This window comes from Neolamprologus brichardi, chromosome 14 (assembly GCF_056152115.1).
Source record: "Neolamprologus brichardi isolate AB-2024 chromosome 14, ASM5615211v1, whole genome shotgun sequence".
NCBI classification, from domain to species: domain Eukaryota; kingdom Metazoa; phylum Chordata; class Actinopteri; order Cichliformes; family Cichlidae; genus Neolamprologus; species Neolamprologus brichardi.
The window spans coordinates 77,762-91,470 of record NC_142117.1 but is presented as its reverse complement, the minus strand read 5'-3'; the positions used below and the strand labels follow the sequence as shown (position 1 = coordinate 91,470).

The following is a 13,709-nucleotide window of genomic DNA, read 5'->3' as shown; positions in this document are numbered from 1 at the left end:
TGACCACCTCCTAATGCTTCTCATGATCACAGGTTCCCTCCTCACAATTGGCACATAGCGGGGGGTGAGGTGAATCAAGTTGTGATCTGACCTTCCAAGTGGGGGGAGGGAGGAGGAGCTGTATGCATCCTAAGCATTAGCATTCAGTAGGTCTAAGATTCTCTCCCCCCTATTGGGACAGGCCACATACTGTGTGAATGTTGGTAATGTATTGTCCAGTGTGACATGGTTGAAATCACCCGAGATCACAATGAAGGCACTTGGGTGCTGAGTCTGTAACCGGGCTATGGCAGAGTGGATGGTGTCACATCCACATGCCTTGGACCGGAAAGTGTTGCAGAGGGTTGTGAAAACCACCCAGCGCATTGCCAGAGCACCACTTCCTGCCATAAAAGACATCTACAGGAAGTGGTGTCTGAACAGGGCTGGGAAAATCATCAAAGACCCCAGTCACCCAGCAAATGGACTCTTCACCCTCCTACCCTCTGGGAGGCGCTACAGGAGCCACCGAACCAAGACCATCAGGTACCGGAACAGCTTCTTCTCTACAGCTGTCAGACTCCTGAACTCTGCCTCCTGATGTCTGACCCACATTAAACTCATGGACTGAACATACATGCACCCACAACCACCTATAACTGTACACACACACAATGGACAAAGACAACAAATGGCCAACTCTACCATCATACACACAATAACGACATGGACTGAACCACCACTCACAACCACTAGCACTTTATACAAGCACTGTAGAAATTATCCACATATCTCACTGATCTAAACTGCACTACTGTAAATGCTGTATAGACAATCATTCTGTACAATGCAATAATTATAGTTCTACAACTGTTTAAAACTGTTATAACTTGTATTGTTTCATATTTCATATTTCTGTATAGTTTTTTCATATTTCATATTTCTGTATAGTTTTCACATTTATATCCTGTTCATAGCCTGTACATACTTATAGTTATAGCATATTCATAACGTACCTTCATACTGTGTACATTGTAACATACCTATAATAGACCCATATTTTGTACCCTCATACCTATATTAGACCCATATTTTGTAATATATCTATATTATTGCTAAGCACTTTCTGGGTAGATGCAAGCTGCATTTGGTTGCCTTGTTCTTGTGACATGTGCAATGACAATAAAGTTGAATTCTATTTTATTCTATTCTACTCTATTCTAATTTTTAGCTTGGTGAGATGGTCGCACAAAAAAGTTGAACCACCATCTTGTACTCCAACATTTTCAGAGTAATGTCACCAGATGTCCACCACAGGAACCAGAGAAGGTCAGAATCGTCATCAGGCACCTTTACTTGGTGGAGGATTGCTTCCACATCTGCCACGATGGCCACCTCTTCTTGTCTGAATCTTATAATTACTCCAAGAAAGGTACTGGTAGGATTTGGTCCTTGTAATAGCTGATCACTTAAGTTGGTGACTTTGTACGATGCTCCACAGTCAAAGACCACTTTAAGCTTGTGTTTCTTGGGATGGTAAACTCAATGTTGTGGCAGGTACCAAACTTTTTGTGTTGCTATCTCCAGAAACTGCAAATCCCCCCTTGACATTTTTTGCTTCTCATTTCTTTCACATTCAGGGAAGTCACTTTTAAATTCCTCTCTCCAGAGTTCATCCTATGTGGTAACTGATATGAAATTTGCTGAAACTTTAATCAGCCGGAATGTTGCACCTTGAGAACTGCTTCCTTGGAGGGGTTCCTGATAGTTCAACCGAGCCTTGTCTTCACAGCACACGATCCACTATTTTTGCTGGCTATAACCTCCAAAGGTTAGATACCTTTAGGTGCATTAGCCTCAATTAGCAGTCCAATCTTTGCTTCAATCTTAGGTATGGACATCTTGATGCATGCTCAATCATCCAGGTAAGTAAATCTCCAAAATTTGAAAATGGGCCCATTGTTCCTTCACTAGGCTGGTTTCAGTCATTATGCAAATGTACTGTTTATAAGATTGGGGAAACCTGCAGTCAGCTGAGACTGAAGAAGTCACTTGGATGAGTGGCAAAACGTTTCTCCCACAAAACGCTACGTCCAGATGAACAGAATCAACTTTTGGAGATTTACTTACCAGGATGATTGAGCATGCATCAAGACGTTTTAACCCACTTTGGCAAGGACTGCCTAAAGCTTGTACATCAGTATGAGCAAACAGCATGTAAGATGGTCGATTTCAGGAACCACCTGAGATTCAGCCTCAGATGCTGACAAAACAGGATTACTCCTAAAAGTCTGCAAATGAGCTCTTCAGTTAAAAGCTTCTGGGCAACAAAAATCCTCCAGAAGGCACAGCATCAGTTGCTTAATGAACGGGTGAGGCAAACAAATTTTGCCATCGACATGCTAAAATCTCAAGAGGAGCGGATCCGACAGAGACTGACAATGCTTTTAGATGAGAATACTCTTAAACAGGTGTTTGACTTTACTGAGAAGGCTCGTCTAGCACAGCACAAGAAGTCTAAGACCAGGCAACAAAGGCAGTTTGACTTACTTGTTTTACGTCAGAAACCACCACAAAATATGGAGAGTGTCCTCAGTGGCCAGAAGAGAGAAGAATGCGACACTGAGGATGTGGACAAGTGGGTGAACAATTTGTCTGACAGACAGCTCGCCCAAACAGAGAAAATATCCTTGCTAAAGGGTTGAATTTTGCTGTCACCCCGAGACAAATCCCACTAGTTGAACTGATCACAGCCACAGAAACAACAATATTGCAGAAGTGGAAGCAAAGCAACAACCGACAAAAGGTTCGGCCTGTCTCAGCAATGCAACGCCCCCAGCATCCAACATCACCGTGGAGGAGAGGAAGGCACTCACATCACTTAGTAGTGACAACAACATTATCATCCTTCCGGCAGACAAAGGTAGGTGCACAGTACTGCTAAACCAGAAAGACTATCATGAGAAGATTTTGTCAGTACTCAGTGACGAAAATACTTATGAGCCCCTGAAATGAGAACCAGGAAGGGGTTGGAGGAAGAGGGTGATAGACTGTCTGAAGCAATTAGAACAAGACAAGGCAATTGACCGGACCTCATACCACAGGCTGTACCCAGGGGAGTCTACACCAAGTCTGTATGGTTTACCGAAGATACATAAACAGGGTGCACCTTTAAGACCAATTGTCTGTATGATCAACTCGGTCACCTATAACATCTCCAAGTTCCTGGCTTCGATCCTCAACCCACTGGTAGGCAGCTCTGAACACCAGATCCGCAACACACTGGATTTTGTTGAGAAGGTGGGAGATGTCATTATTGAGGCAGATGAAACCATGGTTTCGTACGACATTACATCTCTCTTCACTTGTATCCCAGTCACAGAAGCGTTGGAGGTAGTCCGTAAAAGATTACAGGATGACCCCAACCTCAGCAACAGGACCACTCTTAATTGTGTTTGCTTTTGGAACTGTGTCTTAATTCCACCTATTTCACATACAAGGGTCAGGTCTACAGGCAGAAACATTGGTGTGCCATATGCTCCCCAGTTTCACCCATCGTGGCCAATTTCTACATGGAAGAAGTGGAAAAGAGGGATTTGCTATCCTAACCTGTGTGGTGTTTCGACAGAAGAACGGAGACGGCTTGGTTTATAATGGAACGTGTATTCAGCAGTAGTTAGCCATCCAAAACATATCACCATACACTTCTCTTCTTCTATCCTTCTATCACTATTAGTCACAGAGCCCCTTACTGGTAACTGAGTATATGTTCATATTCAGTCCCCCTTGTAAAGCAACCCTTCACCATCTTAGCAGTGTATGTAAACATAACATCTCTCCTCATTCTCACAGAATTCTACTACCTCAGTATTACTTACTTAGCATGGTAACATTGCTATTTGCACATAACATTATCAGTAGTAAACTTTGCAACCAGACAGCATTTTCAATACTGCTTGCTGAACCTATTTCACTATCCTATCAACACTACTGGGTGTTTGAACTATACCTGTGATCTTAACATACCCATCTTGTTATGGTGCCTAAATCGTCCTTTATAATGAATACTTGTACAGTTAAGGTTACTGTAGTAACTTAACAACCTTAAGTCACAAAACTTCACAAATAAATTGCAGTAAATCAATCATCTATTATACTTGGACCTCAGAAGTAGCAGTATAGAACTTAACATTAGCATCCAACAGCTCAAGCGTGTTATTTTCCCACTTTTGTTTTTTTTAAAAAACTCATTTCATTACATAATCCTTGGTCCAAGCTGGTAACTGTCTCAGTCTGTTAGGAACAGAAGGTCTTTTAGGAGTTTCTCTTGTGTTGTTTTCAACCTCTTCACCAGCCTGCAACAGCTCAGCATTCTCTGCTCGGCAAAGTGAGAGACGGGCTGCATTCCATCTCTTTCCATCACTCAAGATGAAGGTGCTCAGTCCAGTCTGTTGCTGCACTGACAGTGGATCAGTGAACTGTCTCTCTCCCTTCCCCACTCGGAAAGGCTTACGTATCCGCACCCTGTCACCGACCACAAGCTGGGGAGGTTTTGCCCCCCTCTTAGTATCAGTGTAGCGTTTACTCCTACGTTGCTGGTGAAAGACTCTGGCCCTGCATTGGTCATACTGTCCTGTGTCTTTGGGAAATGGCAGGACATTTAGCTTTGTTCTCATTGGTCTCCCTCTGAGAAGCTGAAACGGAGCTGCTCCAGTTGTTGCATGAGCTACTAGCACGGTAATTCTGTAGCATCTCTGTTACGGCGAGCTTCCACGGCTTCTGGGACACCTGTGCAGCCTGAACACAGTCCTTCAGTACTCTGTTGAATCTTTCAACACACCCGTTTGCTTGAGGGTGATACACACTTGTTCTAATGTGCTTGATGCCCCTTTCCTTCAGGAAATCAGCAAAGGCAGATGAAGTGAATTGTGGTCCATTATCTGTCGTAAGCTCACAAGGGTTTCCCTCCTGTGCAAAAACTGAAGACAAGAACCTAATAACAGTGTCTGTAGTAGCTGATGAAGTAAAGGCTACTTCCGGCCATTTGCTGAAGTAATCGACCAGTGTGATAGCAAACCTGCAGTCCTGCAACCCACGGTCAAAAGGTCCAACAATGTCAATGGCCACATGCTGAAAGGGACCATCTGGAAACTGAACCGGCTGTAGGGGAGCAGGAGCAGTTTTGGCCATTTTGTCACATGATTGACAGACTGAGCACGATGACAGAATCGCATGGACTTGAGTATCCATGCATGGCCACCAGTAAAGCTCTCTGAGCTGCTGCTTTGTGCGAACTATGCCCTGGTGACCTTTGTGTGCGAGGCATATCACCTTTTCTCGCAGGGACCTTGGGACCACCAGACGTGTCCCCCGGAAAACCAATGGTGATTCCACAGCAAGTTCATGTCGCACCAGGAAATACGGCTGCATCTCAGGTGGGAGAGACCTTTTCACCTTAGGCCAGCCTGAGTGGATAACCTGTCGCAGCAGAGAAAGGTCAGGGCAGTCCTCACATTCAGCTTTAAAATCCGCCAACGGTGTCGCTGTCAAGAGAGGAGAAACTTCAGCTATCTCCAAGAGAAGGTCTTTTTCAGCATCAATATCAGTGCTGGAGTACGTCAGGGGAACCCGTGAGAGGCAGTCTGCGATGACATTCTGAATACCAGGACGGTACTGCACATCGTACTGAAAACACATCAACCTTGCAGACCATCGTGCGATTCTCATGCCCGCTCTGTTCATACCTTTGGTGCTGAGAAGGGTAGTAAGAGCTTGGTGGTCAGTACGAAGCGTGAACCTGCGGCCCCATACATATGTACGCCATCTTTCCACCGCCCAGACACAGGCTAACGCCTCCTTTTCTGTGGTGGAGTACTTTCTTTCAGCAGGAGACAGTGTTCGGGAGGCGAACGCCACAACCCGCTCCACTTGATCTGGATGTAACTGTGTCAACACAGCACCTAGCCCGTAGTCTGATGCGTCTGTGGTGATAAAAGCAGGTAAGTCAGGGTTATAGACGGCAAGTGCAGGACTTTCCAGAAGGAGTTTTTTCAGGTTACTGAAGCTCTCATGTGCTGCCTCGTTCCACTGGAGTTCAACTTTCATGTCTGTTTTCAGCAACTGTCGCAGTGGCTCCACCAGTGTAGCATAATCTGGAATAAATTTACTGAACCAGGATGACAAACCCAGGAACGAGTGCAATGCAGCCATATCCTTTGGAGCAGGAGCCTCAGCAATAGCAGTAAGGTGATGTTGGCTTGGACGCAGGCCTTCCTTTGAGATTACATGGCCCAGGAATGTAATGTGTGACTGGCAGAAGGAACTTTTCCCAGCATTAATCTGCAGGCCGACGTCTCTGAGACGTTGGAGGACAGCTTGCAGGCATGTATCATGCACCTCCTTTGATGTTCCGTAGACGATGATGTCGTCCAAGTAGTTGGGAACACCAGGCAGATCTTTCAGGACCGTTTGCATCATTTTCTGGAAAGCCGAAGGTGCTGATGCTAGGCCAAATGGAACACGTGTGAACTGGAACAGTCCCTCATGAGTGATGAAAGCAGTCAGCTTGCGGCTCTCTGGATGCAAAGGTAATTGGTGGTATGCTGAGCTCAGGTCAATCTGACTGTAGTGAGTGGCACCCGCCAACTCAGAAAACAGATCCTTCATATGAGGAAGAGGATGGCAGTCAGCAATGATGCTCTTATTGGGTTCACGAAGGTCAACACACAGTCTCAACTCCCTTTTGCGCTTCCGGGCCACGACCAGAGGACTCACCCACTCAGCTGCATCGATCCTTTCAATTATGCCAGCTTTGAGTAAGTGAGAGAGTTCCGCTGATACCTCTGTACGTACACTTAATGGCAGGCGTCTCAGCTTTTGACGTACAGGAACTTTTTCATTCTGTGCATGCAGTGCAACTGATGCAGGCAGACAACCCATCACAGGTAACTCATCTTTAGCATAAGTAACTAGTTTGACTTTAGGTCGCACCAGTGAACAGTCTGCAAAATACTGTCTGTAGATAGTTTCTGGCAGAATAGACACAGAAGCTCCAGTGTCTACTATCAGCTCTACCATCTTAGAACCACTTTGTACAGTTTCAATGTCGACAGTGCAGGTAAGCTTATCTTGAATAGCTGCCATCATTTTAGCATCTTGCACGCACAGTACTGCCAATTCTGGAACCACTACTTCTCTCACTTCACTGACTGACGACTTACATACCTTGGCAAAATGTCCCTTTTTCCCGCAGTTGTTGCATTTTGAAGAAGCAGACGGGCAGTTTTTATCATTAGCTAAGTGCTTGTGAAAACCACACCTGAAGCACTTCCGCTGCTGCTTTGAACCTCCCCGTTTGCATTGGTCTGGAGTGCAGCCTTTAGCACGGCGAGGTCCTCTCTTCTGGTGAGAGTGGAAATTTGGCACGTCGACTGTCTGAACAGGCGCGGTCGGAAACGAGCCGGTGTGGAGAGTAGAGTAGCGTTTTTGACTGCTGCTTCCACCTGGCCTGCAATAGTTAGAGCCTTATCCAGTGTGAGATCGTCCTCCAGTAACAGTTTGTCTTTCACAGCGCTGAGATGAGCGTTGGAGATTAACTGATCTCTTATCATTTCACTTTCCATTTGTCCAAAGTTACAAGATGAAGCTAACGCTCTCAGAGCCACCACATACTGAGAAACAGTCTCATCCGCTCGTTGAATACGCTGTCTGAATGTATGACGGCACGCCATGACATTCACTTTCGGCACAAAGTGCTTCTCCAGTGTGCTCATGGCGTCAGCATATGTATCACCTTGCTCCGGTAACATGTAGAATAACCGCTGTCCCTCCGGGCCCAAGCAGTGTAGCAAAACAGCGCATTTCCTAGCATCCGGCCATGCGTCTCCCGTGGCATTGATTACTAGCATGTAATTGTCGAATATTTTCCGCCATGTAGTAAATGGAATCGGCGGCTCACCCACATGTGGAAGAAAAGATGGTGGACTCGGAACTGATGCACTCATCCTCGTCGCCAATTTGTGGTGTTTCGACAGAAGAACGGAGACGGCTTGGTTTATAATGGAACGTGTATTCAGAAGTAGTTAGCCATCCAAAACATATCACCATACACTTCTCTTCTTCTATCCTTCTATCACTATTAGTCACAGAGCCCCCTACTGGTAACTGAGTATATGTTCATATTCAGTCCCCCTTGTAAAGCAACCCTTCACCATCTTAGCAGTGTATGTGAACATAACAACCTGGAACACCACTATGCCACTGGTTCAGATATGTGAATGTCACCTGGGTGCAAATCAAATCTCAGGACGTACCACTTTCACAGATCACATTAACTTGGTGGACCGACACATCAAATTCTCCAGGGAGGATATGAAAAGTGGCAAGTTAGCCTTCTTAGACTGTGAGATTTCCATCAGTAATGGGGGACATCTAAAAGCTGACGTGTACCATAAACCTACGCATACGGATCAGTATTTAAGGTTTGACTCTCATCATCCGCTGGAGCACAAACTGGGTGTCATCAGGACGCTACAACACAGAGCGAACACCATCTCCACTGACACGGCGGCCAGGGAAGCAGAAGAACATCACATCAAGAAGGCCCTGAGTAAATGTGGTTATCCCAGGTGGACTTTAGTCAAAGCTGGGAAGGCGCCAAAAGAAAGCTCCAGCCGATCCAAGAGAGAAGGACAACCGCTGCCTTAGCGAAAAGCTGTAGTGGTCCCGTACGTGTCAGGAGTATCGGAGCAGTTGAGACGCATTTTTTCTAAACATCAGGTCTCTGTGGCTTTTAAACCCCAAAACATGCAGCGCCAAAAATTGGTCCACCCCAAGGATCGGGTCCCCCGACACAAGTGCCAGGAGGATTGCCAGGATTTATACATTGGGGAAACCAAACAACCTTATGCGAAGTGGATGGCACAACACAGAAGAGCTACCTTGTCAGGCCAGGACTGTTTATAAGATTGGGGAAACCTGCAGTCAGCTGAGACTGAAGAAGTCACTTGGATGAGTGACGAAACGTTTCTCCCACTGAACACGCTACGTCCAGATGAACAGAATCAACTTTTGGAGACTTAGGTACGGACCTACTTGTTGAAGGTAGGTCCAATCATGTGAAGACTGGCAGCAGAAACAGGAATGTCACCGTTACTGTACATTTCTGGAAACTGTACATTTTCTTCTCCAACTGTTTTCAGCAAAATATTTTTCTTCCCACCAGAGAGTCCATGCAATAACTCTTCAGTACAAAAGGAGGCAGTACAGCCAGGGTTCAGAAAAAGCATAAATGTGTGTCACCTTTTGTCCTCTTTTTGGCTTGACTTGGACTGGAATTATGCCCAAGATGTGCTCTGTATTTTCTGCACCAGTGGTTACATTCTCAAATCCATTTGCACCTACTCTGTTTGGTGTTCTCTTTCAACTGCTTCCACTTCATAAATTGCCTCTTTGTTTGTACCACTGGACTTTGTCTTCATGTAAGGTGTGGATTTGCACAAACCTGAAAACCTGCCTTTTATTTGCATAAATTACTCATGTGTCCTGCTTAAGACAGCACAATCCTTTAGTTTGCATGAAATCAATCTTTTCCTTAAAAAATGACTTCCTAACTTCTTCTTCTTCTACTGTTCCATAGTATGCTCTTCGACATAACAGAAGAGATAGGGTTTGAAGAATGCACACATCTGATTTCTGCTGACCTTTTTCTTTGCCTTAAAAGGGTATGTCCTGTGTAGTAGTGATAGCTACAGCTGTGGTGAATCCTTTCCTGATTCCACTTCTCCTTCCACTTTTTTACTTTCATCAGCTCCCAGACAGCCCAACTAGCAAAGAGAATTTAAAAATGCATGCCATGAAAGAGTTCGGGTCTTAGGAGGTTAAGGTGCTGTCCTTCATGTCACCAAACAGTGGGTGCGAAAAGTCTTTGCCCTTCTTGCTGAGAAAATCCACCAGATCTGCAGACTTGACTCTGCATTTTCCCTTCTCCTAGACTCCACAAGCAAATTTTCTCCACCTCTCTCTCTGTGCGGGAGCTTGGAAATGATAGAACGCATGTTGATCGTGTTATCCTACTCCTCCATGTACTCCGCATCATTGCATTACGACATCGAGTAAGATAGAGGCTGAAAGCGTGAAGAGCCTCTCCATCATTAGACTTTATGGTCAGCCAGTTAAGGTCCTTGTTATTGTTATTATGCCACTCATATCTTTTAGGCATTTCCAAAGTGCTCTTCCAAAAGTCTCCTGGCCCTTTGATAGCCAGGTGTAGGTTTCATATGAAAACAACCACAATTCTCGTGGTTGTCCTCTAGTGTACTCTTCCATGTAGTACAGTCGCTCTCTGTTTTATCATCCACACCATGTTCAAGTGCCCGCACGCACTACTCCAATAAGTCTCCTTTAAACACAGAAATGTTCTGCGGGGGCAATGTAGTTCACTTCTGTTGCTTAGTTAGCACTTGGACAACATCCTGTTGAGCGCTTGGTGTCTGTGATGGCGAGGAAATAATAGTGTTTGTTTGTTGTACCTTTTGGAGAACGTTATTGTTCTGTGCTTGTCTTTCTCGCAAGGACTGTTTGACTACAGTGAATCTAACAAATCTCAAACTCTATGTGATGACACATGGGAGTTCATTCCATCCCGACTGGATACCTTTGATGCATGACTTTCATATTACCTTAAGATCTTGATCTTTGCCTCATTTGCTGCTAGAGCTGTCTTTCTGTCTCAATAATGATGCCTTAATCAACAAGGTAGCACGCTCCAACTCTGCTTTCATGTGTGTGGACAACGCTGATGACAATGAGCGAGAGCCATGTTCTGAAAAGGCCTTATCACTGTGTTTTGTGACAGATGCATTAGATAAGTTGTAAGTAGTAGTAGTAAGCTTCGTTTACGGGTGTCAGGCATATTTATGTGTTTTTGCTTTCGCACAGCCCTCCTCATCGCTGTCTACTATCTCACTCACTTACTGAGAGGACAGACGCATGGTCCCCTTGACTGTCGTGTAAATCACCCTCTCTGTTTTTCGCACAATGATATTATCCTATGTCTTTGAATGTGATTGGCCACAATATGGAGGGATTGGAGCATAGCTAAGCCACTATGTGAGAGCTGAGCAGCGAAAGGAAATTAAGTGAGGGTAGAAATGACTGAAAGATTAAAAGGCTGTGTTTTGAGTTTTGTTCAAAAAAGAATGACTTCTACTAGGTAATAAATATATAATCTTAAATGCTTATATGCTGATTATTATTGGTTTATATAAGAGAGGCCCAGACTTCAGTGTAAAACTAGGTTACAGGCTGACCAGAAACTGCATGTTTTTTGTAGAATATGAGGAACCGACAGAGTGAGACTAAGTCTGGACAGTTTGCTCTGGCAACAGACCTTGGACAGGGGAAGTTATTGCAAGCTGCAGAGGAAGTTTTAGTGCACAGACACAGAAAAGAGGAACTGAATAGAAGAAGTTTTGTGTGTAAGGAAACTGTGTGTGACACATGTGACGTCGAGAGGTACATAAATAACCTGGCTTCCTGTTTTCTGCTTGAGACTGGCTGATGTGAGCAGGCGTTTCTGTGTGTGCTCAGTCTCCATATCCCGGGATATGTAAGATTAAAGATAATTTTTAAAGTAAAAGACCACTTTTGAGCCGTGTCTTTTTGGCCCTAAGAATCAAAAGAACCGGTTTTAACACTTCATATAGGAAAAAAAGTATATATCACATATGCAGGACACTTTAAACTATTTTTTTAATTAAGCAGCAAGGCAGAACAAAGTTGGGGCTGTATTAAGACACAGGGACTAAACCCCAATTCAACCTGACCCAGAACTGATCCGGAATTAAAACAGGACTACAACAGTTCAAAATCAGGACTACTTAGGACTTAACCAAAACAGAACCAGAATCAAAACTAGATGATAGTAGCACTAAAAATCATCATAGACCTGCACTACACTTGTTTTTTAATTCTACCAAAGTACACTATATAGATTTAGAAATGTTTATATAATTATTTAGCCTTGTTGTGCAAACAAGACTGCATAACTTAATAAATATAGAATTTGAAAAGTAGCAAATGATATCTAAAAATATACATTAGGTACTAGATACATGTTCTGAACAGTTTTGGCAAACAACCATTTGACTAATATGTCTCTCTCACCTGGCTCTTGTTCCATCTCTGTTCTGTCCTCATTCTCCTCTCCATCTCCCTCTCTGTTCCTCTCTCTCCCTCTTTATGCTGACAATCAAGCCAAACACCAACATCATCAAATATACAGTTGAGACCAGATATTTACATAGTCAGACTAAATGTTTAATTTTTTTTTTAGATTGATGAACATAAAAAACATATTTGTTAAATTTAGCAGTAAAGAGAGAAATTGTCTGTATTTCTTAAGTGCAAATGGCACCCAAATTGTATTGAAAATTGAGGTCCACAATTCTTTTCCTGGTGTTTTGGTTGATATCTCTTGATTTTCCCATGTCAAAGAAACAGGCTCTGTGTTTTGGGGGTGCCTTATATGCATCCACAGGTGTGCCACCAATTTACTCACATGAACTCTACTAACCTATCAGAAGCTTCATAAGCTCAGAATGGGATAGTTTGCAGTTTTCTTATTAATTAACAATTAACTTAGTGTATATGTACTCCTAAATTTGATGAAAGTGATAAAAAAGAGACAGCTCTCTTTCTCTTTATTCTGACATTTAACTAATTCAAAAGATATTTCAATATTTATTTATCTAAAACAGAACAAGTTTACTCTAAATTGATGTTTAACAGTAAAAAAAATGTTTTTATGTTTTCTCCCTAAAGTGTATGTAAATATCTGGTTTCAATGTGAATATACTGCTGTGTATTAAAATTCTTCTTGTTCTGCTTAGAAGTATACTGAACAACATACAAAGCATAATATATAAAATAATAGCTACTTGAGTTTTTTTCTTTGAAAGAAGCTCCTTATGTCCATTGTTGTATATCAGTACATAACTGAAACCTATTTAGAGTGCTTTGTTTAGCCATGGAGGGTAACAACTGAAAATATAAAATAAACACACATGTAACCTAAGACTCTCTAAAAAAAAACAGCATTGTTGTTCAGCTTTTCATTTCGCCATTTGTTGATTCACTCAAAGAGCAAGTAACATAATATGGGTCAAGTGATCAGTTTGATATCAATCTTTTGTGATACACCATCATATTTACATTATTTATACAGTACAAATGATTTGCTTTGGTACCTGGTCAAACTTAAGCTCTCCTCTGTCTGCAGCAAACTCGCAGGCAGCAGCTTCTCCCCCCTCGCTCACATGTGTAAGTGCTGTGCTCAGTCAGCTAGTGCTTGAGCTCAGATCATACCAAAATTAGGGGGAATGTATGACTGTGCGCTATGTGCTTTGATTATTGTGTGTAGTTTTTATTTTATACAGTTGTCAGTCAGGCATCTAACTTTGAAACAAATTACACTCCAAATGACCCCGGGCTTCTGAAAAAATGACCCGGGCTTAAGCCCAGTAAGCCACCCCCGACCCCGCCACCCACTCCGCCAATGGTTGATTCCAAATCTCCTGAACACTATGTCGATCTGAGAAAGCAAGACCGAGACAGCAAGACCAAGACAAGACCAAGACCAAAGTCCTTCGAGACCAAGACGAGACCAAGACCACGTAAAAGCTCTTCTGACATCTGTTGGAGAGGCTCTTTAACATTTGTGTTTTAACATT

At 43.4% G+C, this 13,709-nt stretch overlaps 1 protein-coding gene across 1 annotated transcript in view; it reads right to left on the bottom strand.

Moving 5' to 3' along the window:
• The window catches only part of LOC148098655 (phospholipase A and acyltransferase 4-like), a 28,982-nt gene extending 15,699 nt beyond the window's left edge, over window positions 1-13,283 (bottom strand). Inside the window, exons 1-2 of the mRNA XM_087851445.1 lie at window positions 13,227-13,283; window positions 12,145-12,222 (exon numbers count right to left, since the gene is read on the bottom strand). Of these exons, the coding sequence (XP_087707571.1) occupies window positions 12,145-12,160 (16 nt within the window). The 5' untranslated portion in view covers window positions 12,161-12,222; window positions 13,227-13,283. The remainder of the gene's footprint in view (window positions 1-12,144; window positions 12,223-13,226) is intronic.
• Window positions 13,284-13,709: the final 426 nt, after the last annotated feature.